The sequence below is a fragment of the Canis lupus genome, chromosome 5 (genome assembly GCF_003254725.2).
Source record: "Canis lupus dingo isolate Sandy chromosome 5, ASM325472v2, whole genome shotgun sequence".
Classification (NCBI taxonomy): domain Eukaryota; kingdom Metazoa; phylum Chordata; class Mammalia; order Carnivora; family Canidae; genus Canis; species Canis lupus.
In genome coordinates, this window is record NC_064247.1 from 82,359,004 (window position 1) to 82,382,207 (window position 23,204).

Sequence of the window (23,204 nt, forward strand, 5' to 3'; positions counted from 1 at the left end):
AAGAGTTTGTGCTTCTAACAAGTACAACTGGTTTTTAGCCACTCTGCACTAAGCAAAATGACTAGAAAGATGAACTCACCACAAAAGAAAGAATCAGAAACAGTACTCTCTGCCACAGAGTTACAGAATTTGTATTACAATTTGATGTCAGAGAGCCAATTCAGAAGCACAATTATAAAGCTACTGGTGAAAAAAAAAATAAAGCTACTGGTGTCTCTGGAAAAAAGCATAATGGATTCAAGAGACTTCATGACTGCAGAATTTAGATCTAATCAGGCCGAAATTAAAAATCAATTAAATGAGATGCAATCCAAGCTGGAGGTCCTAACGACAAGGGTTAATGAGGTAGAAGAAAGAGTGAATGACATAGAAGGCAAGTTGATGGCAAGGAAGGAAGCTGAGGAAAAAAGAGAAAAACAATTAAAAGACCATGAGGAAAGGCTAAGGGAAATAAATGACAGCCTCAGAAGAAAAAATCTATGTTTAATTGGGGTTCCAGAGGGTGCCAAAAGGGACAGAGGACCAGAAAACATATTTGAACAAATCATAGCTGAGAACTTCCCTAACTTCGGGAGGGAAACAGGTATTCAGATCCAGGAGATAGAGAGGTCCCCCCCTAAAATCAATAAAAAAAGTTCACACCTTGATATTTATTTATTTATTTATTTATTTATTTATTTATTTATTTTACACCTTGACATTTAATAGTGAAACTTGCATATTCCAAAGATAAAGAGAAAATCCTTAAAGCATTAAGAGACAAGAGATCCCTAACTTATATGGGGAGAAATATTAGATTAACAGCAGACCTCTCCACAGAGACCTGGCAGGCCAGAAAGGGCTGGTAGGATATATTCAGGGTCCTAAATGAGAAAAACATGCAACCAAGAATACTCTATCCAGCAAGGCTCTCATTCAGAATAGAAGGAGAGATAAAGAGCTTCCAGTATAGGCAGAAACTGAAAGAATATGTGACCACCAAACCATCTCTGCAAGAAATATTAAGGGGGACCCTGTAAAAGAAAGAGGAAGCCTAAAGAAACAGGGACTGAATAGGTATTATGATGACACTAAATTCATATCTTTCAATGATAACTCTGAAAGTGAATAGGCTTAATGATCCCATCAAAAGATGCAGGGTTTCAGACTGGATAAAAAAGCAAGACCCATCTATTTGCTGTCTACAAGAGACTCATTTTAGACCTAAGGACACCTCCAGCCTGAAAATGAAAGGCTGGAGAACCATTTACCATTCAAATGGTCCTGAAAAGAAAGCAGGGGTAGCAATCCTCATATCAGATAAATTAAAGTTTATTCCAAAGACTGTAGTAAGAGATGAAGAGGGACACTATATCATACTTAAAGGATCTATCCAACAAGAGGACCTAACAATCATGAATATTTATGCCCCTAATGTGGGAGCTGCCAAGTACATCAATTAATTAATAACCAAAGTTAAGACATACTTAGATAATAATACACTTATACTGGGAGACTTCAACACAGTGCTTTCTGCAAATGATAGACCTTCTAAGCACAACATCTTCAAAGAAACAAGAGCTTTAAATGATACAATGGACCAGATGGATTTCACAGATATTTACAGAACTTTACATCCAAACGCAACTGAATACACATTCTTCTCAAGTGCACATGGAACTTTCTCCAGAATAGACCACATACTGGGTCACAAATCAGGTCTCAACCGATACCAAAAGATTGGGATTGTCCCCTGCATATTTTCAGACCATAATGCTTTTAATGCTTTGAAACTTGAACTCAATCAAAAGAAGAAATTTGGAAGAAATTCAAACATGTGGAGGTTAACGACCATCCTGCTAAAAGATGAAAGGGTCAACCAGGAAATTAGAGAAGAATTAAAAAGATTCATGGAGGGAGATCCCTGGGTGGCTCAGCGGTTTAGCACCTGCCTTCGGCCCAGGGTGTGATCCTGGAGTCCTGGGATCAAGTCCGGCATCGGGCTCCCTGCATGGAGCCTGTTTCTCCCTCTGCCTCTCTCTCTCTCTCTCTCATTCTCTCTCTCATTCTCCCTCATAAATAAATAAAATCTTAAAAAAAAAAGACTCATGGAAACTAAGGAGAATGAAGATACAAACGTTCAAAATCTTTGGGATACAACAAAAGCAGTCCTGAGAAGGAAATACATTGCAATACAAGCATCCCTCAAAAAATTGGAAAAAACTGAAGTACACAAGCTAACCTTGCACCTAAAGGAACTGGAGAAAGAACAGCAAATAAAACCTACACCCAGCAGAAGAAGAGAGTTAATAAAGATTCGAGCAGAATTCAATGAAATAGAGACCAGAACTGTGGAACAGATCAACAAAACCAGGAGTTGGTTCTTTGAGAGAATTAATAAGATAGATAAACCATTAGCCAACCTTATTAAAAACAAAAGAGAAAAGACTCTAATAAAATCACGAATGAAAAAGGAGAGATCACAACCAATACCAAGGACATACAAATGATTTTAAAAACATATTATGAGAGGCTATATGCCAATAAATTAGGCAATCTAGAAGAAATGAACGCATTTCTGGAAAACCACAAACTACCAAAACTGGAACAGGAAGGAACAGAAAACCTGAACAGGCCAATAACCAGGGAGGAAATTGAAGCAGCCATCAAAAACCTCCCCAAACATAAAAGCCCAGGGCCAGATGGCTTCCCAGGGGAATTCTATCAAACGTTTAAAGAAGAAACAATACCTATTCTACTAAAGCTGTTCCGAAAGAAAGGGATGGAATACTTCCAAACTCGTTCTATGAGGCTAGCATCACCTTAATTCCAAAACCAGACAAAGACCCCACCAAAAAGGAGAATTATAGACCAATATCCCTGATGAACACAGATGCAAAAATTCTCAACAAGATACTAGCCAATAGGATCCAACAGTACTTTAAGAAGATTATTCACCATGACCAAGTGGGATTTATGCCTGGGATGCAAGGCTGGTTCAACACTCGTAAAGCAATCAACGTGATAGAGCATTATCAACAAGAGAAAAAAACAAGAACCATATGATCTTCTCAATAGATACAAAGAAAGCATTTGACAAAATACAGCATCCATTCCTGATCAAAGCTCTTCATAGTGTAGAGATAGAGGGAACATTCCTCAGCATCTTAAAAGCCATCTATGAAAAGCCCACAGCAAATATCATTCTCAATGGGGAAACACTGGGAGCCTTTCCCCTAAGATCAGGAACACGACAGGGATGTTCACTCTCACCACTGCTATTCAACATAGTACTAGAAGTCCTAGCCTCAGCAATCAGGCAACAAAAAGAAATAAAAGGCATTCAAATTGGAAAAGAAGAAGTCAAACTCTTCCTCTTGGCAGATGACATGACTGTACATAGAAAACCCAAGACTCCACCCCAAGATTGCTAGAACTCATACAGCAATTCGGCAGTGTGGCGGGATACAAAAGCAATGCCCAGAAGTCAGTGGCATTTCTATACACTAACAATGAGACTGAAGAAGGAGAAATTAAGGAGTCAATCCCATTTACAATTGCACCCCAAGCATAAGATACCTAGGAATAAACCTAACCAAAGAGGTAAAGGATCTATACCCTAAAAACTATAGAACACTTCTGAAAGAAATTGAGGAAGACGCAAAGAGATGGAAAAATATTCCATGCTCATGGATTGGCAGAATTAATACTGTGAAAATATCGATGCTACCCAGGGCAATGTACACATTTAATGCAATCCCTATCAAAATACCATGGACTTTCTTCAGAGAGTTGGAACAAATAATCTTAAGATTTGTGTGGAATCAGAAAAGACCCCGAATAGCCAGGGGAATATTGAAAAAGAAAACCAGAGTCGGGGGCATCACAATGCCGGATTTCAGGTTGTACTACAAAGCTGTGGTCATCAAGACAGTGTGGTACTGGCACAAAAACAGACACATAGATCAATGGAACTGCATAGAGAATCCAGAAGTGGACCCTCAACTCTATGGTCAACTAATATTTGACAAAGCAGTAAAGACTATCCACTGGGAAAAGGACAGTCTCTTCAATAAATGGTGCTGGGAAAATTGGACGCCACGTGCAGAAGAATGAAACTGGACCATTCTCTTACACCAGACACAAAGATAAACTCAAAATGGATGAAAGATCTAAATGTGAGACAAGAATCCATCAAACTCCTAGAGGAGAACACAGGCAACACCGTTTTTGAACTCAGCCACAGCAACTTCTTGCAAGATACATATATGAAGGCAAGGGAAACAAAAGCAAAAATGAATTATTGGGACTTCATCAAGATAAGAAGCTTCTGCCCAGCAAAAGAAACAGCTAACAAAACTACAAGACAACCTACAGAATGGGAGAAGATATTTGCAAATGACACATCAGATAAAGGGCTGGTATCCAAGATCTATAAAGAACTTATTGAACTCAACAGCAAAGAAAAAAACAATCCAATCATGAAATGGGCAAAAGACATGAACAGAAATCTTACAGAGGAAGACATAGACATGGCCAACAAGCACGTGAGAAAATGCTCCACATCACTGGCCAGCGGGGAAATACAAATCAAAACCACCATGAGATACCAGCTCACACCAGTGAGAACCGTGAAAATTAACAGGACAGGAAACAACAAATGTTGGAGAGGATGCGGAGAAAGGGGAACCCTCTTGCACTTTTGGTGGGAATGTGAACTGGTGCAGCCACTCTGGAAAACTGTGTTAAAAACTGTGTTAAAAGAGTTAAAAATAGAGCTGCCCTATGCCCAGTAGCAATTGCACTGCTGGGGATTTACCCCAAAGATACAGATGCAGTGAAACGCCAGGACACCTGCACCCCGATGTTTATAGCAGCAACGTCCACAATAGCCAAGCTGTGGAAGGAGCCTCGGTGTCCATCGACAGATGATGGATAAAGAAGCTGTGGTCTATGCATACAATGGAATATTCCTCAGCCATTAGAAACGACCAATACCCACCATTTGCTTCACGTGGATGGAACTGGAGGGTATTATGCTGAGTGAAGTAAGTCAATCTGAGAAGGACAAACATTATATGGTCTCATTCATTTGGGGAATATAAAAAATAGTGAAAGGGAATAAAGGGGAAAGGAGAGAAAATGAGTGGGAAATATCAGTGAGGGAGACAGAACATGAAAGACTCCTAACTCTGCGAAACAAAGTAGGGGTGGTGGAAAGTGAAGTGGGCAGGGGTTGGGGTGACTGGGTGACGGGCACTGAGGGGGGCACTTGACGGGATGAGTACTGGGTGATATGCTATATGTTGGCAAATTGAACTCCAATAAAAAAAAATCTACAAAAAAAAAAATAAAGTTGAACAGGCACTTGCCACATAACCCAGCAATTCCACTCTCAGCCATTTTCCCCAAAGAAGTGAAAACATACATTTACACAAAGACCCGACTGAAAAGGTCACAGCAACTTTAATAAAAAGAGCCAAAAAAAAATCACTCGAATATCCATTAATCGGTGAATGAAAAAAAATGTAGCCTACCATCTATGGAATACTACTCTGCAATAAAAGGAACCTACCTGCTGAATCTTAGAAACATTATACTAAGTGACAGAGAGGAGTCATAAGTGATTCAATTTCTATTACATTCTAGAGAAGGCAAACTAGCAATAGAAAGCAATTCGGTGGTTGTGCAGTGCCAGGGTCAGGGCAGTGATTGATGGCAGGGGAGCATGAAGGAGCTCTTTGGACTAACAGAAGCATTCTAACACTTGATATGATGGTGGTCATATGTCTTATACATTTAGCCAAATTTGTGAAACTGTACACTTAAAGTGGGTGAATTTAATGCTATGTAAAGTATTCCAACATAAAGCTGTTAAAAAATAATAAGATGACTAAAAAAAACTGGTCCTGGGAGCTCACTTTTGAAAAGCATATTGTGCATCCACAGGACTGAAAAACATGCATGCTGTGGGTGCTCGATAAATGCTTACAGGATGCTGGAGAAGCGGTATGCACCAGTCAGCGGCCACAAAAGCCCCTTTGGTCTCCCTAGTTTTAGACGGCCCAGGCTTAAGGGTTATCCTCATCTGCCATCTGGTGGCTGCTCCCCATCCTTCAGACGGCCCTTTGGAGGATGTATGGTTGGGCTCGCAAGTCCTGGAGGGAAGGAAGCATTCCTCCTTGGGAATCTAGTGCCTGGAGAGGGCAGGTTGGACAGACGTAGAGGCATAGCAGGGCTCTTAGGCCTACGAGAAGAAGCATATGGCCTCTTAGAGACATAGAAAAAGTGCTTTGGTGGAACACAGCACTCTGGAACACACGCAGAGTGAATACAATTTGGTATTTTTGCACACCGAGCTCAAACACTGTATAAGAGAGGGTTTCCTCAGGGGGCAGGGTGGGTAAGGTGATGGAAAAGTTTAGGGGAAGCAATGTGCTAAGCAGGAAAACAATGCCAACCTGGAGATGGCGGATGCTTGGCAGAGGGTGGGGAGATGGTTGGCAAGGAGAACCCCAAAAGTCAAGGGAAGACTTCCTTGGATGGAGAGCCCTTTGGAAGCCAGGGGACAAGAGTCTCTTTTTCTAGCCTTTCTGGCTCCTCAATCCACTTCTAGGAAACATCATATTGATTGACATCTGCCTGGATGCGCTACAATTGTGTAAAGTGGGAGCTCCCAGTGTCACAGAACCTCGGAGAATAAAGGCACGCTTCAAGAGGCAGGTGGCTGAGGGACCGACCCAGCTCTCTTGGCCACTGAACTGGCTCCGTCAGTGGAGCTCAGTCCTACTTCTTCCCCAAAATGGAGTCAGTCCCCTCTGTGAGACACAGGTAAGTGACTGGGTAGGTGTTCAAATGTCAGTGATAGATGACATTTAGTCTAGGAGACAAAGGTGGGGCCAGGGATTTCTACATTCTCAGTAGTTGGTGGCTTTGGTGGCCAAGATCTCGGAGCTCCTGGGATCCAGATTTCTACTGGCTCCTGACACATATGAGGGCATGGGAGACTTGAGAGCCAGGCATAGGTAGCATTTCCCAAAGCACCCTCCTTCAAGGGAGAGGAGAGGGAGGGTGGGGATGGAGAGAGGTGAGGAAGAGGGGATGGCACCCGAGGCTCAGCAGGGCATGAACTTCTACTGGGGCTTACCCACCCACAGCTTCATGGGGGGATTCACTGAGTGTGTCTAACATGAGAGGACCTATGGGGGGCTTGGCAACTAACATGCAGTAGGATCTTTTTTTCTTAAGATTTTATTTATTCTTGAGAGAGAGAGACAGAGGCAGAGACACAGGCAGAGGGAGAAGCAGGGTCCATGCAGGAGCCCCATGTGGGACCTGATCCGGGACTCCAGGATCACGCCCTGGGCTGAAGGCGGCGCTAAACCGCTGAGCCACCCGGGGACCCCAATGCAGTAGGTTCTTAATGAATGCTGGCTGGCTGGCTGGCAGAATGAATGAAAGACTGTGTGACTGAGGGAAAAGCCCCTGGCTCCTCAGTGGGTGGGGGGGCATATCCGGCAGACCCCACCTGCCCTCAAGCCCAGCCCCCTGGCCCCTCACCCCCAGACGCAGGGAGCTACAGCTCTGTGTGCTTCTTCTCCGCCTGCATCAGCTCCTGCATCTTCTGGGGTAGGGTCTTCATCCAGAACTGAAGCCTGTGAGACTTCAGGGCCCGACTCACTGCAGGCTGCGTGTTCAGCTGCAGGTACTGCTCTTCCTGGTCGAACACAGGCCAGAGGGGCAGATCCTTGCCATTAGGGTTCCTGTAGACATGCCACCCCGGCAGGGCAGGCAGAGAGGCGCTCTGAGCCCTGTGGAGCCCAGACCTGGTGCTCCACCTGGGGCCGGGCAAGGGCGCCCGACAGGCCAGGTGGGCTGGGGGAACGACAGGGGTGGGGGTATTTCTAGATTTAGGAAAGAAACTGCCTCCCACCAGAGTGTTACCAGGGAGCAGGGCAACCTGGACTGTGTTCTCCTTTATGGTCAGAGGGAGGCTCTGTGGGTAACATAACATTATCACCCTCTTCCAGGTCACCTGGAGATGGACAGAGCATCTAGCACCCACAAGACCCCTCCTTGTCTGTGTGGGACCTGGAGCTGGGAAGGAGCCACCATGCATTTAAGGGTTCAAGTACACTGAGGAGGTCACAACAGTGAAGGGAGGTCCTGAATGGGTTCAAGCTCCCCCACCCCTAGAGGTTGAGGTGGGGTGCGACATCTCACCCATTTCGAGCAAAGTTAGCCCAGTACTTCATGATCTTCCTGCTCAACAGCTTTTCTTCCTCAGTGACTTTAACTACAGAAAACAAGAGGACAAGGATCCAGGTGAGGGCCAAGCCCAGTTCAGCACATGGGTCAGCCCCCACTATGCTCACCAGCCCTTGTGTAACTTTTCCCTGGGTCCTTCCTTGCAGGCTCTCTGCCCACTCCCCCCCAGCCCTGGGGCACCAGGCCCTCTCCTCACCCCAACGAGGCCCATTCCTGATCTAGAAGGCTCCCTTCTTCCTTCTGGCACTGGAAAGCCACTTGAGAAACAAATATGCCTTCTGAACACCCTGGGGAGAGGTGGGGGGAGCCCAGGCACCAGTCTGAAGTCTTCGACTCTGATTCTAGCTCAGCCTCTCTAGCTCAGCCTCTCCAGCTGTGAGATCTTGGGCACCTGATCCCATCCTCTCTCTGAGCCTCAGTTTGCTCATCTGTACAGGGAGGGCAATCACCCTCACTCAGGGACCCAGCCAAGGCCCACATTCTGGGAATGAGGAGTCTCTGAGAGACCCCGCCCAGGGACACTCACCATAGCCTCTCCAGGAGATGGTTCCAAAGACGAAGAGTAACTCGTCACCATGGTCTGCCCTCACGTGGGGCGGCTTGATGTCCTTGAAGAAGCTGGGCTGATGTTGGAACTCATAGAAGTAGACAGGGGCATGAGAACCTAGGGGGTGGGATGTGCAGGCCGTGACATGGTGGTCCCTTACCTGGGGCTCTTCTACATCACCCACAGTGGCAAGATAGCTAGGTCCAAAGCTGGTTGGAATCTGAACAATGGGATGAGGGAACCCTTGGCTGGAGCAAGAGCAATGAGAAGGACCTGGGTTCAAATAGTGACCTCGGAACTTCCTAGCTGTGTGGTTTTGAGCAAGTCACTGAAGGCTCTCATCTGTAAAATCGGGGAAAATGCCTGTCTCTTAGACCAGCTGTGAGCATTTACTGAGATGACAGACATCAAGTGCTTGCCACCTAGGGGCCCAAAAAACAGACATGGGTTGGGACCTGGTCAACCAATGGGGACATACACCTCTGAGCTGCACCCTTGCTGCTCTGGCCTTAGTTATAGATACACTCACGCTGAAAATTGGCTACTTGGAGTGCTGGGATCACGAAGATGGTGTCCTCCATCATCTCATGGAACTGGGCTTTGATGGTCTGTGGATCCGCGCTGTCCTCTATGTACTCCTCTATCAACAGGTCACCAGCCTCAGGAGGCAATGCCTACCCCCAGATTGATCAGAAATAGTCAGATTAGGCAGGTTGGCAGCAGCAGGGAGGCAGCAGGGTCAGGTTTGGGGAGATGGATCCTGGGAAGGTATAGGAATGGGAGAAAGAGGGTGAGCTCTGGGGATGACTCCAGCCTTTGCTCATGGGGACTAATACATGGACAAGATATCTTGGGGATGCATTTCCCCTGCCTCTGGACAGGAGAGGAGTCCCTCTCCATTGAGGCAGGACCCCAGAAGCCTCACCACCAATGATGACATTTGCTGTAGAGTAGCTTTCACCATCTCTTTGTCCATTTCCTTCTTGGGGTCAGAGATGTTCAGGGTCTGGATAGCAGGGGAAACTCAAGTTGAGGACAGAATGGTCCTAGAGCTATGAAGCCCTGAGCCCTGCCACCCTCTCCCACCTCCCCACCCCCACCCCCCGACCCCCGCCCAGGGGCCTGGCACCTGGGAGCTTGGGCCTCACCAAGGGGAGGAGCCAACCGAACTCATTGTTGTTGACACCAATGATGCTGGGGACAGGTTGAAAGTCAGCAAAGGCCAGCAGCTCCTGGGGGTGCCTGGGCAGGAAGGTCCCATCCACCACAGCAGGGAAGAACTTGAAGTGCTGAGAGGACCCACAAGGTGAGGTCCCAGACATTTTCTGATGCCCTGAGTCCCATTCATCCCTTCCCAGCTCCTCCAGGGTGCTCACGCCCCCTCCCCAAGAGGTCTTGCAGCTGGCTTAGCATGGCCTAGCCTCAACTTCCCACCCAGGGCTGTGAGGACTAAGGCGTGGAGATGGAGTAACTTGCCCAGAGAATGTAAAGGACATGCTCCCCACACCTATTGCTCCCCTTCCTCCATACGCGCGTCCATTCAGCCCCACCTTGCTGATGGCCAGAATCTCCTCCTCGCTCTTGCTTCTCAGGCAGCCCACCAGGGCCTCTGAGTCAACTTGGCCACACCCAGACAGCTTGGCCACCCTCTGTAAAGAGATAAGGCAAGGGCTGGCTCATCCTTCCAGACGGGGGAGACGGATTGCCTAAGGTCTCGGCAGGTACTCCCCAAATTTCACAAGGTATTACGTGTGAACTCGGAGGCCTCAGCCAAGGGGCCAGCCCACCTGGCTAGACAGTCCTGCCCATGCTGGGGCCCCTGGTTATGCTCATTTAACAGAGTGATGGAGGCCGAGACGTAAGAGCTGAGGCAGGACTCTGGCTTCTCACAGGAGGGGATGCTTACCGTGGTGACCTCATCAGAGGAGCTGACAGTGAGGCCGGGCAACAGGGCCACACCACTCTCCATGATGGCACGATGGAAGAGTCCTTGGGACATGGGGGACACAACATGTAAGGACACGCTTATGCCACCTGCGGACCCCCCAAAAATGGTGACACAGCCAGGGTCTCCTCCAAAATAGGCAATATTTTGCTGGATCCAGCGTAGCGCGGCCACTTGATCCAGGTAGCCCCAATTGCCAGTTGCATGCTTGTCTCCAGTGCTGTGGGGTGGCAAGGACAGGGATCATGGGGCTGTCCTGGCTTCACTCGGTTGACATTGCCCTGCCCAGCCCCAGTCTCACCTGAAGAAGCCCAGCACACCCAGGCGGTACTGGATAATGACAACCACCAAGTCCTCAAAGGCTACCAGTGCGGAGCCATCATACATGGAAGCCATGCCTATCATAAGCGAACCACCGTGGATCCACACCGACACCTTGGGAAATTGAGGCACAGACACCATGTGGCTACCACCCAGCCAACACCCTACTGGGGCTGCTACCTGGACTATCCACCATTTTGGCTCTGTCTGCCTAACCACATAGATCAAACTCAGGCAGGACAGGTGACCTTCTTCATGACCTGGATGAAGGTGACCCAATTTCTATCAGGAAAACCAGGCCTCCCACACTTTGGGTCCTACCGTATATACCAAAGTCTGGCTCCATTTCTCCTGGAACTCTCTGAGGTGGAAAGAAAAGGGGTGTCTCCTTGATCATCCCATATGTACCTTAATTAAGTTTCTCCATTCTCACTGGCCAACAGATACCCCTAGGAGTGGGTGTCTTGAGCATGAGTTGGTTTGGTGAGTCTTGGGTCCATCCCAGGGCCACAGCTTCCGACCTCTAGGAGCAGTCAGGGTTCCATGACCCCATGCCCCAAGATCAGCCACTCACGTTGGATAAGGAGCACTTTCTTGGACTCAATAGTGAGAGGCTTCTCAACAGGATCCGCACTGCAGGGGGCCCAGGCTGACCTTGTCCTTTCTAGTCTTTCTGTAGAAGAAATGTGCTCCCACAACCCAGCCAGACGGGTCCTAGTACTCACAGGCAGATTGGAGCCTTCACTGGCATGGGCAGGTGTATAGATGCTAAGGTATAAGCAGTCCTCGGACATGGAGGTGAGAGGCAGGGTCATATTCAGCAATTTCAGAGCCATTGCATTTGCAGTAGTGATGTTCTGCACACACCTAGTGGGGCCGTACCATGGTCAAACCCAGATCCTGGACCCAGATTAGCTCCCCACCACCCTCAGTCTCATTTCCCCGAGACCATGCTCACACATGGGTCTTTCCCTAAAAACCCTCTGCGCCAAGTCACAGGCCCCCAGCTCTGGGGAGGCTGGGATGGAGCCCAGTCTTCCAGGAAGGCCTCAAGGTTATAAGACCTTGGATACCAATCCTCCCGAGGCTGGGAAATCTTGACTCTTGGGGTTTCTGGGAGAGGTATGGGTTGCATGTGTTGACATTCACCACTGTATTCCTGTACCCGGACAGGCCTGAACAGGAGAATGGCCCACATGCATGGGCTGCCCAAATGAATGGATATTAATTTCTCATGAGAAGGACAGTAGAATATCCCTCATCTCAAGTCACGTTCTCAGGGAACCTCATCTCTCCCACAGAGTTGCCAGTTGCAAGAACATACACATGCCCTTTGGCCAATGGCAGCTGGCCCTGTTACTGGCCCAATAGGTGAACACAGTGGGGGGTCCTCTACTCCTCAATATCTACAGTATCTGCTGCTGGAGTCAGGGGCTCCTACAGGGTTCATGGATCCAACCAAGCCTCCCCTGGTGGCAGGGAACCACTTGATACAACTAGAATCCACGCAGATGTGTAACTCTGCTTTAAGTTCCAGGCCATGAACCTAGGCAAGTTGCTTTACCCTTCCAAGCCTCTGCATGCTCCTGGGAAAGATATAGGTGGTGATCCACCAAACTCAGAGGGGAGACTGGCTGTGGGAGTTTAGATGAAATGACAACTGCAGCCTGGCCCAGAGCTCAGAGTACCCTCCACCCCAGGGACTGGAGTTCCTAGACTCCCTGCTTACATGGCTGGGTGGGAGGTCCCATCTTTTACACCACTCCAAGGCTCAGGGGGCTCAGGGGGTGCAAATCGTAGTGGCCCTAGAGGCGGCTTGGCAAAAGGAATTCCCAGGAAGGTGTGGACTCCCACATCGGTGCCTTCCACATGGACGAGGCTCCCTCGCACCTGCCCTGTGTGTGTGGTCCGGATGGGGCTAGCAGAGTCCTGGCCTGTGAGCAGAGAATCAGACATCAGGGTTGAGCCTACCAATCAGCCACCCTCCCAGGCTGTTGATGCTGCCAGCTCCTTCCTGTCCTCAGTTCAAGGGACTCTGATCTACAAACACTTGCTTTACAAATTCCCTGCCCTGCCTTTAACCCAGTGTGTCCACCCTCTCCCCACTCCTGCCCACTCCCTCAACTCTTTTCCCTGGGTCTGGCCCCAGCCTTCTCCACTACACTCAGTGAGGCTCTCTGGGACCTGGCACCATAGTTTGGCCCCAGGAACTTCAAACAAATGGTTAAATAAGCTTGAAGGGGTGAGAGCGTCCTTTCTGCTGACTGTGTGGGTCAGATGAGACAGTAAGGCGAACTGTGGGAATCGGGCAGTCGAGGCTCCTGTCCTTAGGGATCTCATGCTCTAGGTGGCAAGAAATGACACCAAGAAAGCATCTTTCAAACAAAGAGTGATGATGTGGTGAGGAGGGTTACAAAAATGAGGCATCACTGTAACTAGAAAGAAGCACCACCTGCCCTACTATGGGGAAAAGGGAAGGAGAAAGTGATTGAAAATCATCTAACAGAAAGAGCCCAGGTGATATTCTTAACACAAAGAATTTCCTTTCTTTAAAAAAAAAAATTACTTACTTATTTGACAGTGTGAGAGCACAAGCAGGGGGAGCAGCAGAGGGAGAGGGAGAAGCAGGCTCTCCACTGAGCAGGGAGCCCGATGTGGGGCTTGATCCCAGGAATCCCTGGGATCGTGACCTGCGCTGAAGGCAGACGCTTCACTGGCCAAGCCACCCAGGTGCCCCACACAAAGAATTTCTACAAATGAATAAGACATGTGCCAGCTGTGCATATTTGGTGAAAGACTATGAAATGGTGAGGGAACATGTTCAGACAGAGTAAGGAATACAAATAAATGACTCGTACACAAAGGAAGAAATGTTCACCTCAGTCATGCTATGCTAAGAGAAACGCTCATTGAGATCTGTGATGTCAACAACTAACTTTGCCACAAAAGCAAGACAGATGATGTATGTTTTCTGTTGGGAGTTCATAGCCCCATATGAAGTAGTCTTGCCCCAAAACATAATGAAGCGGAACCTAAAATTGAAATCTGATCAAGCCTCTAGAATATAAATATATGAATATAAGTTTACAGGCATCCTGGGAGAAACAGTTAAAAGACACCAGGTGGATGTAATCAGCAAAGCCTAAACTCTGAGATCCTCTCCACAACAACTAAACTGGTTTCTTCTACATAAAAACAAAATTGCAAGGAAAATAAAAGAGGGGCAATGGAAGGCTGAAGGCTAAAAGAGATACATTAAAAAGACTGACAATAACAAATGTTGGTAAGGACGTAGGAAAACTGGAACCATCACAGATTGCTGGTGAGAAGGCAAAGTGGTGCAGGTGCTTTGGAAAGCAATCGGGAAGTTCTTCAAAAAGTTAAACACAGAGTTAGCATATGACCCAGCAATTCTACTTCTAGGTATAAACCCAAGAGAACTGAAAACATACATCCCCACAAGAACCTGCACGTGAGTGCTCATAGTCTAAAAGTGGCAACAATCCAAATTTATAATAGCCAAAAAGTGGGAACAATCCAAAATGTCCATCAACTGAAAAATGGATCAATAGAATGTATCACATCTACACAATGGAATATCGCTCAGTAATACAGAGAAAAAAATACTGGACATGCTACAACGTGGGTGAACCTTGAAAACCTATGCTCAGTGAAATAAGTCCATCACAAAGGATCACATATTAAATGATTTCATTTATATGAAATGCCCAGAATTGGCATATCCATAGACATAAAGCATATTGGTGGTTACCTAGGGCTCAAGTTGGGGGGAACAGAGGAATCAATGTGGTGAACTCTGTGTATAAACTAAAAGCCATTGAATTGTACACTTTAAATGGGTGAATGGGAAAAAAATGGGTGAATGATATGCTATGTGGATTGTATTTCAAAGCTGTTCTAAGAAAAGAAACACATTTACCAGTTTTCAAAGTATGGACCTTATTTGAATCCTGATTAAAAAAAAAAAAAAAAAAGCCTGCAGGGCACCTGGGTGGTTCAGTCAGTTAAGCATCTGCTTTCATGTCAGGTCATGATCTCAGGGTCCTGGGATCAAGCAGCTCTGCATCGAGCCCTCCATCATGCTCCCTGCTCAGTGGGGAGTCTGCTTCTCCCTCTCCAATTCCTCCCTGCTTGTGATCTCTCTCTCATGCTCTCTCTCTAATAAAAAACAAAACCCTGTAAATATCACTTATGAGATCAGACAAAATAAGAACATTTGGCTAGATATTTGATTGCATTAAGAAATCATGATAGGTTTTGTTTTTTTTTTTTAAGATTTCATTTATTTATTCTGAGAGACAGAGAGACATAGAGAGGCAGAGACACAGGCAGAGGGAGAAGCAGGCTCCATGCAGGGAGCCCGACGTGGGACTCGATCCCAGGTCTCCAGGGTCACGCCCTGGGCTGAAGGGGCACTAAACCACTGAGCCACCCAGGCTGCCCCCATGATATTGTTATATATATATATAATAGGCCTTTAATAGGCCATTAAAACTCTACAGATGATATCATGTGTGAGATTTGCTTCAAATAATGGTTCAAAGGAGACAAAACTAGGTTGCTCAGGTCTTGATAATCGTTGAAGGTAGATCATGGATTTAGTGGGTGTGTTATATTACTCTACTATAGACTGGAAACCCTTTGGTGCTGTGTGACCACAGGCAGCCCCAACCCTCTCTATCCCTCCAGGTGGTGCAGGAAGGTAAGCAGTCAGCCTCTTGGTTCCCCTGGTGTCATCTCCACTGTCTCCTGCCTGCCTGGAGCTTTCCTACTGCAGGTTTAGGTTCTTCTGCAGAATTTGGCCAATCTGAGCCTGGTTCCATAATAAATTTTATTTGTAAAATAAAACAAAACAACAGCCTCAAGGATCTATACTACCTCCAGATCAGAGACAATACAGGATGAGGAACTTTGAAGGTAGACCCAGAAAGCGAGTCCTGAAAGCAAGGAGGAGCTTTCAGGATGGGCAGTCATGCCTCCCTGCATTTCCTCATGCGGTTCCCTTCACCTAGAACAAAGGCCGTTCCTTCTTTTTCTTTCTTTTCTTCTTTTTCTTTTTTTTTTTTAAAGGCTTTTATTTTTTTATTTATGATAGTTGCAGAGAGAGAGAGAGAGGGGGCGGAGACACAGGCAGAGGGAGAAGCAGGCTCCATGCACCGGGAGCCCGACGTGGGATTCGATCCCGGGTCTCCAGGATCGCGCCCTGGGCCAAAGGCAGGCGCCAAACCGCTGCACCACCCAGGGATCCCCTTTCTTTCTCTTTCTTTCTTTCTTTCTTTCTTTCTTTCTTTCTTCTTCCTTCCTTCCTTCCTTCCTTCCTTCCTTCCTTCCTTCCTTCCTTCCTTCCTTTCTTTCTTTCTTTCTTTCTTTCTTTCTTTTTTCTTTCCTTATTCATGAGTGGCACAGAAAGAGAGAGAGAGGTAAAGACACAGACAGAGGGAGAAGCAGGCCCCATGCAGGGAGCCCGATGTAGGATCCAAACCAGGACCCCAGGATCACACCTTAAGGTGAAGGCAGACACCCAACTGCTGAGCCACCCAGGTGTCCTGGTCCTGGTTGTTCCCATTTCTACATCTGTGGGGATCCTGATAGGGCACCACCTCACGGAAGCTCTCCCGGGTTCCACCATCACAGCTTACTGCTCCCAGTCTCCAGCCCCCGAACACCCCACGGGGCCTGTGACTATAAGGACAGTGAACACAGTCACTCCGATTTTGAGGAGAGGGCTGTGGGTATTGTGGAGGGGCTGCCGAAGTCTCTCAGCCCCCTTTTGAGGAAGCCCAAGGGGGGCCGGGCAGAGGGGAAGCGGCCATGCTGGTGCCTGCCTGTCTCCGGGTTTTGCATGTTCAGTCCCACTCCCCTGCCAGACCCACTTTTTCCTTCCCAGCTCGCCCACCGATTTCCCTGCTTAGATCACCTGTCAGATCCACATCAATCAACAGGCTTGTGGATAAGGCCAGAGTCAACAGCCACTCACAAGTTCCACTGAGGACAACTGAGCAATGTCTTTCCAAGTCACAGGCCTACCCCTCTCCCCAGTAACTTGTGGTCTACACACAGTTCCTTGCCGGGTGGGCTATCTGTCCACGTAACTCACTGTGGCCACTGGTCTCCACTGCCTGAAGGTTGTTATAGCAAAGGATGCAACCTGTTGAAATGTCCTTGAGTAGAGGGCAGTTACATCAAGGATGCTTCCTCCTTGAAGAGAAACCCTTCATGAAACAGGATGAGGAAGCTCTACCATGTGAGGAGGTCATTCCTGTGTCAGGAAGTGGAAAAGCCGTGTGCCAGAAAAGGAGGGAGTTTGTGACCATTTAGGTGAAAACCAAACCAAAGATGAATGAACACATCCATTCTTGGGCAAACTCCTGAGTGGTGTGTAGAAGGCCCTGGGGATCCTAAGGGTACCTATGAAGAAGCCAGGATGGGATGGGACAGGAGAGGGTCAGACATATCACCTGCATCCTCTCTTATTATAGTTTCTCTATTTTTTCTTTTTGAATGTGGGGGCAATCCAAATATTAACATTTTTTTCAAGGGAAGTATCAGCAAGGCCTAGCAAATCATTCCGCTGAAAGGTTTCCGTGACCTCTGAGAGCCTGGTGAACAGCTGGTAAGAACAGAGGCCCCTGGGGGTGGGCCAAGCCCAAGGGATTAATATGGATGTCTCTAGGGCAGCAAGGAGGCCTGGGAAGCAAGGAGGATAGCTGGGTCTCACAGGTAGAGCCATTTGGGGTGAGAGGATCACTGGTAAGAGGGGGTGCAGGAGCTGTGCAGGCCGCAGGCATAGTGTCAGCACAGCCTCAGCTACTGATCATAGCCAGCAGAATCCAATCCAAAGTTGACACAAAGTGCAATCATCTTTGCCCTGGAGGCCAAAAGGTGCCCTTGGCCCAGTTGGGTACATGGGGCTTACGGGGGGGTATGATAGACATACAGGGGTGGGGGCTGGCACGGCTGGATTCCCCGGAAGCCAGTAATCTTGACCCGGGACCCTTTGGAGGGGCGCTCAGCAGATGCCAGGACGTCCCTCTGGCCAAGGGGGCAACACTTAAAGCCAAACCTCGGCAGGAAGATAATTACTATTGTCATTTTTCACAGGCAGCACCAGCTCCACCACAAACACTAAGAAGGAAATATCCTGAGTTGTGCCCCCCACTCCCACTGCCTCAAGGCACTGCTCAGAGCTCCGGCCTCCCTCACCCCTCCATACTGTGTGACCTCTGCTGCCCCGACTCTCTCTGCACCTCGGGGGCCCACCCAAGGGTTTCCAAGCATTGGGGCAGGTGCAAGCACGTTTGTCAGCACCGCGGTTTTCCGCCGCCCCCTCCCTAGGGTCCCCCCCTCCGCCCCCCGGCCCCAGGGCCTTCCCTCCCGCAGCCTCAGGTCCCGCGGCTGCAGAATCTGGCAAGTCCGACCCGGCCTTGCCCCCCAGGGAGCCTCACCCCGGCCCAGGACTAGGGGAAGCAGGAGCCCACAGACCACGGCGCTCAGCCGCGCGCGAAACCCGTCCAACCGCATCGCGGGGCGCACTCCGTTCACCCGGACTGTCCCCAGGCCCCACCGGCCGCAGCTCCGGGAGTGTTCGGAGTTTGGACTGGGCTGGGAGTGGGCGGGGCGGGCGGGGGCCCGAGCGGGGCGAGAGGCCGCAGGCGGAACCGAGGCCGGCAGGCGCCAGGCGGCTTCCCCGGGCCCGGCGCCCCTTGGGCTTCCCAGAAGGGGGCGAGGGCCTTCGGCAGCCCCCCACAACGCCCGCAGCCCCCGCCTCAACCGGAGCGACTGTGCTCCCTGCCCTTGGAGTCCCAGGCCCCGTGGGGTGGCCGGGCGCTGGGGAGGGGCGCTGGGCGCTGTGGTGCTGGAACCCGGGAGCGCTCCCGGGAGGAGGTGCCCCACCGGCCCCCACAGATGGAGGAACGGGAACGGCCTTTGTTCCCCGTGAAGGGAGCCGCGTGGGGAGGTGCAGGGCGGGGTGACTGTCCATCCAGAAGGCTCCTCCCGGCTTCTGGGTCCACCTCAAGGTCCCTCGGCCCTGCGCCCCCTAATCTGAGGGTCTCCGTGGGGCTCCTCCCTCGTCACGGCTGCCTTCTGAAGTGCACTCATGGGTTCAGGACAGCGGAGCCCAGTCCCGCGGCTCCCTCCGCACCCCCGCAAAGGTGGAGCTCACGGCACGCATCCGGCTGACACGGAGGGACGGGGGGGGGGGGGACGCCAGGAGGCTCCGAAGCGCAGTAAACGGCGCCGGGAGCACCTGCCCGGGGCCCCAGCCCGCCCGCCGGCGGACTTCGCGGAGGAGGCGGTGCCCGGGGACACGCTCTTTACGCCCCCGAGAGCCAGCCGCGGCCTCCGCAGCTCCGCCGCCCCAAGGGCTCGGACGGCCCCGCACGGCTGGGGGGCCTCTCTGTGAACGCGCGCTCTGCGTCTCCCCGGGTTAGCGAGCGGAGGGCACCGCGGCCGCCGCTCCCCGCGGAGCCCGGGCCCAGCGCGGCCGGCGCAGCATGTCCCTGCCGCGACCCCGTCGCCCCGCCCCGCCCCCTTCCCGTCCCCCGGAAGTGCTCCGGCTACAGCGGAAGTGCACGGCCGCAGCGGCTTCGCCATGGTGGGCGGCGGCGGCGGGGTCGGGGCCGGCCTCCTGGAGAACGCCAACCCTCTCATCTACGAACGCTCCGGGGAGCGGCCGGTGACCGCGGGCGAGGAGGACGAGCAGGTTCCAGACAGCATCGACGCGCGCGAGATCTTCGATATCCGCCGCTGCCGCGCGGGCGGGCTCGCGGGGGCCTGGGAGGGGGCTGAAGCGACGCCGTCCGCTAGGTGGTGGAGTGTAGCAGCCCCGGGCTGTCCCGGCGGAGGGTTCTGAGTGGGCCAGGGCACAGAGTCCCTTTTCCTTCACTTGCCACATCTGATTCGCTCCATCAATGACCCGGAGCATCCACTGACACTGGAAGAATTGAACGTAGTAGAGCAAGTCCGGGTTCAGGTGAGTCACTCACAGCGTCCGAGGGGGCGGGTGGTCCGGGAGAGTCAGGAAAGCTCATCTGCACCAGGAGCCTGGCGTTCTTTCAGCTCAGGGACTCGTCAGGGAATCCTCGGAAGGGGAGGAGGGAGGGATTGCTGTGCCCATTTTATGGACAGGGAAACTGAGGCCCATAGAGGCTAGACGATTTGCCCGAAGCAACGTACTAAGAAGAAGGGAGTGCCTTCTCACGAGATGTCGTTCTCCCAACCAGGTGAGCGACCCCGAGAGCACGGTGGCCGTCGCCTTCACACCCACCATTCCACACTGCAGCATGGCCACCCTTATTGGCCTGTCCATCAAAGTCAAACTTCTTCGATCCCTTCCCCAGCGTTTCAAGGTAAATTGGAACTGAGCCCCAGGGGTAGGACAGGGGTGAGCTTCTGCTACGGAGGAAGACATGGACATCACAGCGAGACCTGCAAGGATCCCAGCTGGCAGTGATGAAACTGGGAGGAGCCCTTCCAACTGAATGGGACAAGTATAAAGGCCTGAAGTGGAAAGTGCAGAAGCGTAGTGAGTGTGGCAGGAAAGGGAGTAGAAAGCTGTATATAGATTTGGAGCCGTGATGGGGCACAGGCAGGCCTTTATGTCAGCGGTAGTCAGCCAGTTCTTTGGATAGAGATGGAGTGGCTGTGAGTGGGGTTGGGGCATAATGGACGGTCCAGAGTCCACAGTCACAATGAGGAGGAAGGATCAGTGGACGGTGGTGAGTGGGGGAAAGGGGGCGAGGGGGTAGACAGGTAATAAGTGCTCAGACCCCACCTATCTCCCCCTCCCAGATGGATGTGCACATTACACCAGGGACCCATGCCTCGGAGCATGCAGGTAAGTGTGGGCTGATGTTGAGGCATTGGCCCTGAGGTTTCCCCCTTGCCATGGTGGTTTGTAGGGCAAGATGGAAGGAGAGGGGCTGAGTGCATGACTCCTCAGTGGAGTGAAGCCAGCTTAAGTCTCCTGTGCTTACCATGTTCTTCCATTCCTGCCCTCTCCCTTTCCTAAGTACACAGGACCAGGGTCCTTGATGGTACAGGGGGCAGCAGACACGAGGAGCTGGGTGGGAGGGATCATTGTGGGCTCAGGTGGCTTGGGTAGCTAGGTCAAGTCCTGGGGTCCTGGAAATGAGGTGACAGGAGATTAGAATGAGTGCATATCTATATACACACAAGGGTTAGACATGGGGCTGGCTGGCAGGCTGTCCAGAGTCTAGCTTTGATCTTCCTTCTCTATTCCTTCCTTCTCATCCAGTGAATAAGCAGCTTGCGGATAAGGAACGGGTGGCAGCCGCCCTAGAGAATACCCACCTGCTGGAGGTTGTGAACCAGTGCCTGTCAGCCCGCTCCTGAGCCTGGCTTTTTGCCCCCCCCCCCCCCCCCCATCACACCCAGGGCCCATGGCCTTGTTTTCTTGAATCACTGACAATGAGGAACTAACATTTTGCATTTTGTAATAAACTCTTAATTTATACTCATTTCCCAGTGTGTCTCAGAATCTTTCATTTTGGGTCATTACGCGTTTGGGAGGAGATGGTGATCGTGAGTGCAAATTCCTATACGGGTTGGGTCAATGAGATGTAATGCGTTTTTAAAATTTCTCCCAGTGGTGTCATTAAGAAAAGTTGCAAGCATACAAAAAAATTGAAAGATTAGTGTAGTGAACACTCCTGTATACCCATCATCTGTATTCAAATTGTTAACATGTTGCAGCATTGGCCTTATTTGTCTATGCATAATATAAATATATTTGAGAGTAAACTGCACACACATGACCCTTCACTTTCTAAGTACTTCATCCTGGTCTTATAAGAGTAAGCCTGTGTAACCACAGTGCTATTATCTGGCCAAGAATGGAAAAATTCCCTAATACCATCTAATGTCCAATCATTTATAATAAATTTCCACAAGATGCCATTTAGAGTTGTTTTTTATTTTTTTAAATATTTTATTTATTTATTCATGAGAGACACAGAGAGAGGCAGGCTCCATGCAGGGAACCCGACATGGGACTCTATCCCGGGTCTCCAGGATCATACCCTGGGCTGAAGGTGGCGCTAAAGCGCAGAGCCACCTGGGCTGCCTGAGTTGTTTTTTAATCAGGCTTTGGGGCGCCTGGGTGGTTTAGTTGGTTAAGTGTCTGACTCTTGATCTCAGATCAGGTCTTGATCTCAGGGTTGTGAGTTTGAGCCCCACATTGGGCTCCATGCTTAAAAAAAAAAAAAAAAATCAGGCTCCAGTGAAGCTTTATGCATTGCATTAGTATCTCTTTATCCTCTTCTAGAACTATCCCCACTCCCCATCTTTTGATTTTTCTTGACATTGACTTTTTTTTGCACGGATTTTATTCACTTACTAATGAGAGATCGAGAGAGAGGCAAAGGGAGAAGCAGGCTCAACTCAGGACTCAATCCCAGGACCCCGGGATCACTACCTGAGCTGAAGGCAGGTGCTTAACCGACTGAGCCGCCCAGGTGCCTGACATGGACTTTTTTGAAAGTCAGATGAATTGTCCTGAAGAAGCCCTGCAATCTGATTTGCTTCTTTGTCTGCTATGTTTCCTATAAACTAGAAGTTGATTGAGTTCAGGTTTGAGTTGATTAATGAGAACCTTACCCAAGAGTTTCGTATGTATCCTCTAGCATCCGCCAGCAGCTGTGTGATGCCTGCTTCTCACTGTTGATGCTTGATCTGGTCCCCTGGTCAGGGCAGTGATAGCAGATTTCTCTGCTGAAAGGACCCTGAAGCACCTTCTCCAGCAACATCCCCAGAGATGTATGTCACTTCGGGTGCTGAGGTCTGGGCCCTCTGCCTCTCCCACTGTTCCCAGAGCACAGTTGGTCACTAGCATGGACCATGGGGCTTGGATCTGGGATCAGCCAGTTAGGAACTATAATGCCGTGATTCCCTGCCTCTGTTTCTTTCTCTGAGGATAAACAAGGTTATTAAGTCTGCTCTGGCCACTTCATCCCAGTGAAGGCCAGATGTGATTGTGGGCAGAGACTTCCAGAGGCTCTTTGCAGATCTGTGGAGGGTTGGCTGACACCAAGTCTATCCTGAGAGGGCACTGGCTGAGGGCTTTGCATATACTACCTAATCGTTCAATCCTCCATCCAGCCT

General features: G+C 49.8%; 2 protein-coding genes across 5 annotated transcripts; one reads left to right on the forward strand and one right to left on the reverse strand.

The window, feature by feature from the left end:
• Window positions 1–5,426: 5,426 nt before the first annotated feature.
• CES2 (carboxylesterase 2) lies at window positions 5,427–18,687 on the reverse strand. Of its 4 annotated transcripts, none has more exons than XM_035716436.2 (13): window positions 18,527–18,687; window positions 12,790–12,994; window positions 11,786–11,927; window positions 11,041–11,174; window positions 10,701–10,959; window positions 10,345–10,443; window positions 9,943–10,083; window positions 9,720–9,800; window positions 9,324–9,468; window positions 8,774–8,911; window positions 8,203–8,275; window positions 7,540–7,742; window positions 5,427–6,137 (listed from the first exon to the last, which is right to left on the reverse strand). In XM_035716436.2, exons 1-12 carry the CDS (start codon window positions 18,600–18,602, stop codon window positions 7,556–7,558), a joined length of 1,680 nt encoding a protein of 559 aa, XP_035572329.1. In that variant the 5' UTR covers window positions 18,603–18,687; the 3' UTR covers window positions 5,427–6,137; window positions 7,540–7,555. The 4 variants fall into 4 exon arrangements, with proteins under 4 accessions (XP_035572329.1, XP_035572328.1, XP_025282190.1 ...); XM_035716435.2 differs by having other exon boundaries at window positions 5,427–6,226; XM_025426405.3 differs by lacking the exon at window positions 5,427–6,137 and having other exon boundaries at window positions 7,213–7,742.
• A 940-nt stretch (window positions 18,688–19,627) lies between these two features.
• CIAO2B (cytosolic iron-sulfur assembly component 2B) lies at window positions 19,628–21,562 on the forward strand. Its single transcript, XM_025426409.3, has 5 exons — window positions 19,628–19,819; window positions 19,976–20,055; window positions 20,306–20,431; window positions 20,874–20,919; window positions 21,340–21,562. Exons 1-5 carry the CDS (start codon window positions 19,675–19,677, stop codon window positions 21,435–21,437), a joined length of 495 nt encoding a protein of 164 aa, XP_025282194.1. The 5' UTR covers window positions 19,628–19,674; the 3' UTR covers window positions 21,438–21,562.
• The last annotated feature ends 1,642 nt before the right edge of the window (window positions 21,563–23,204 follow it).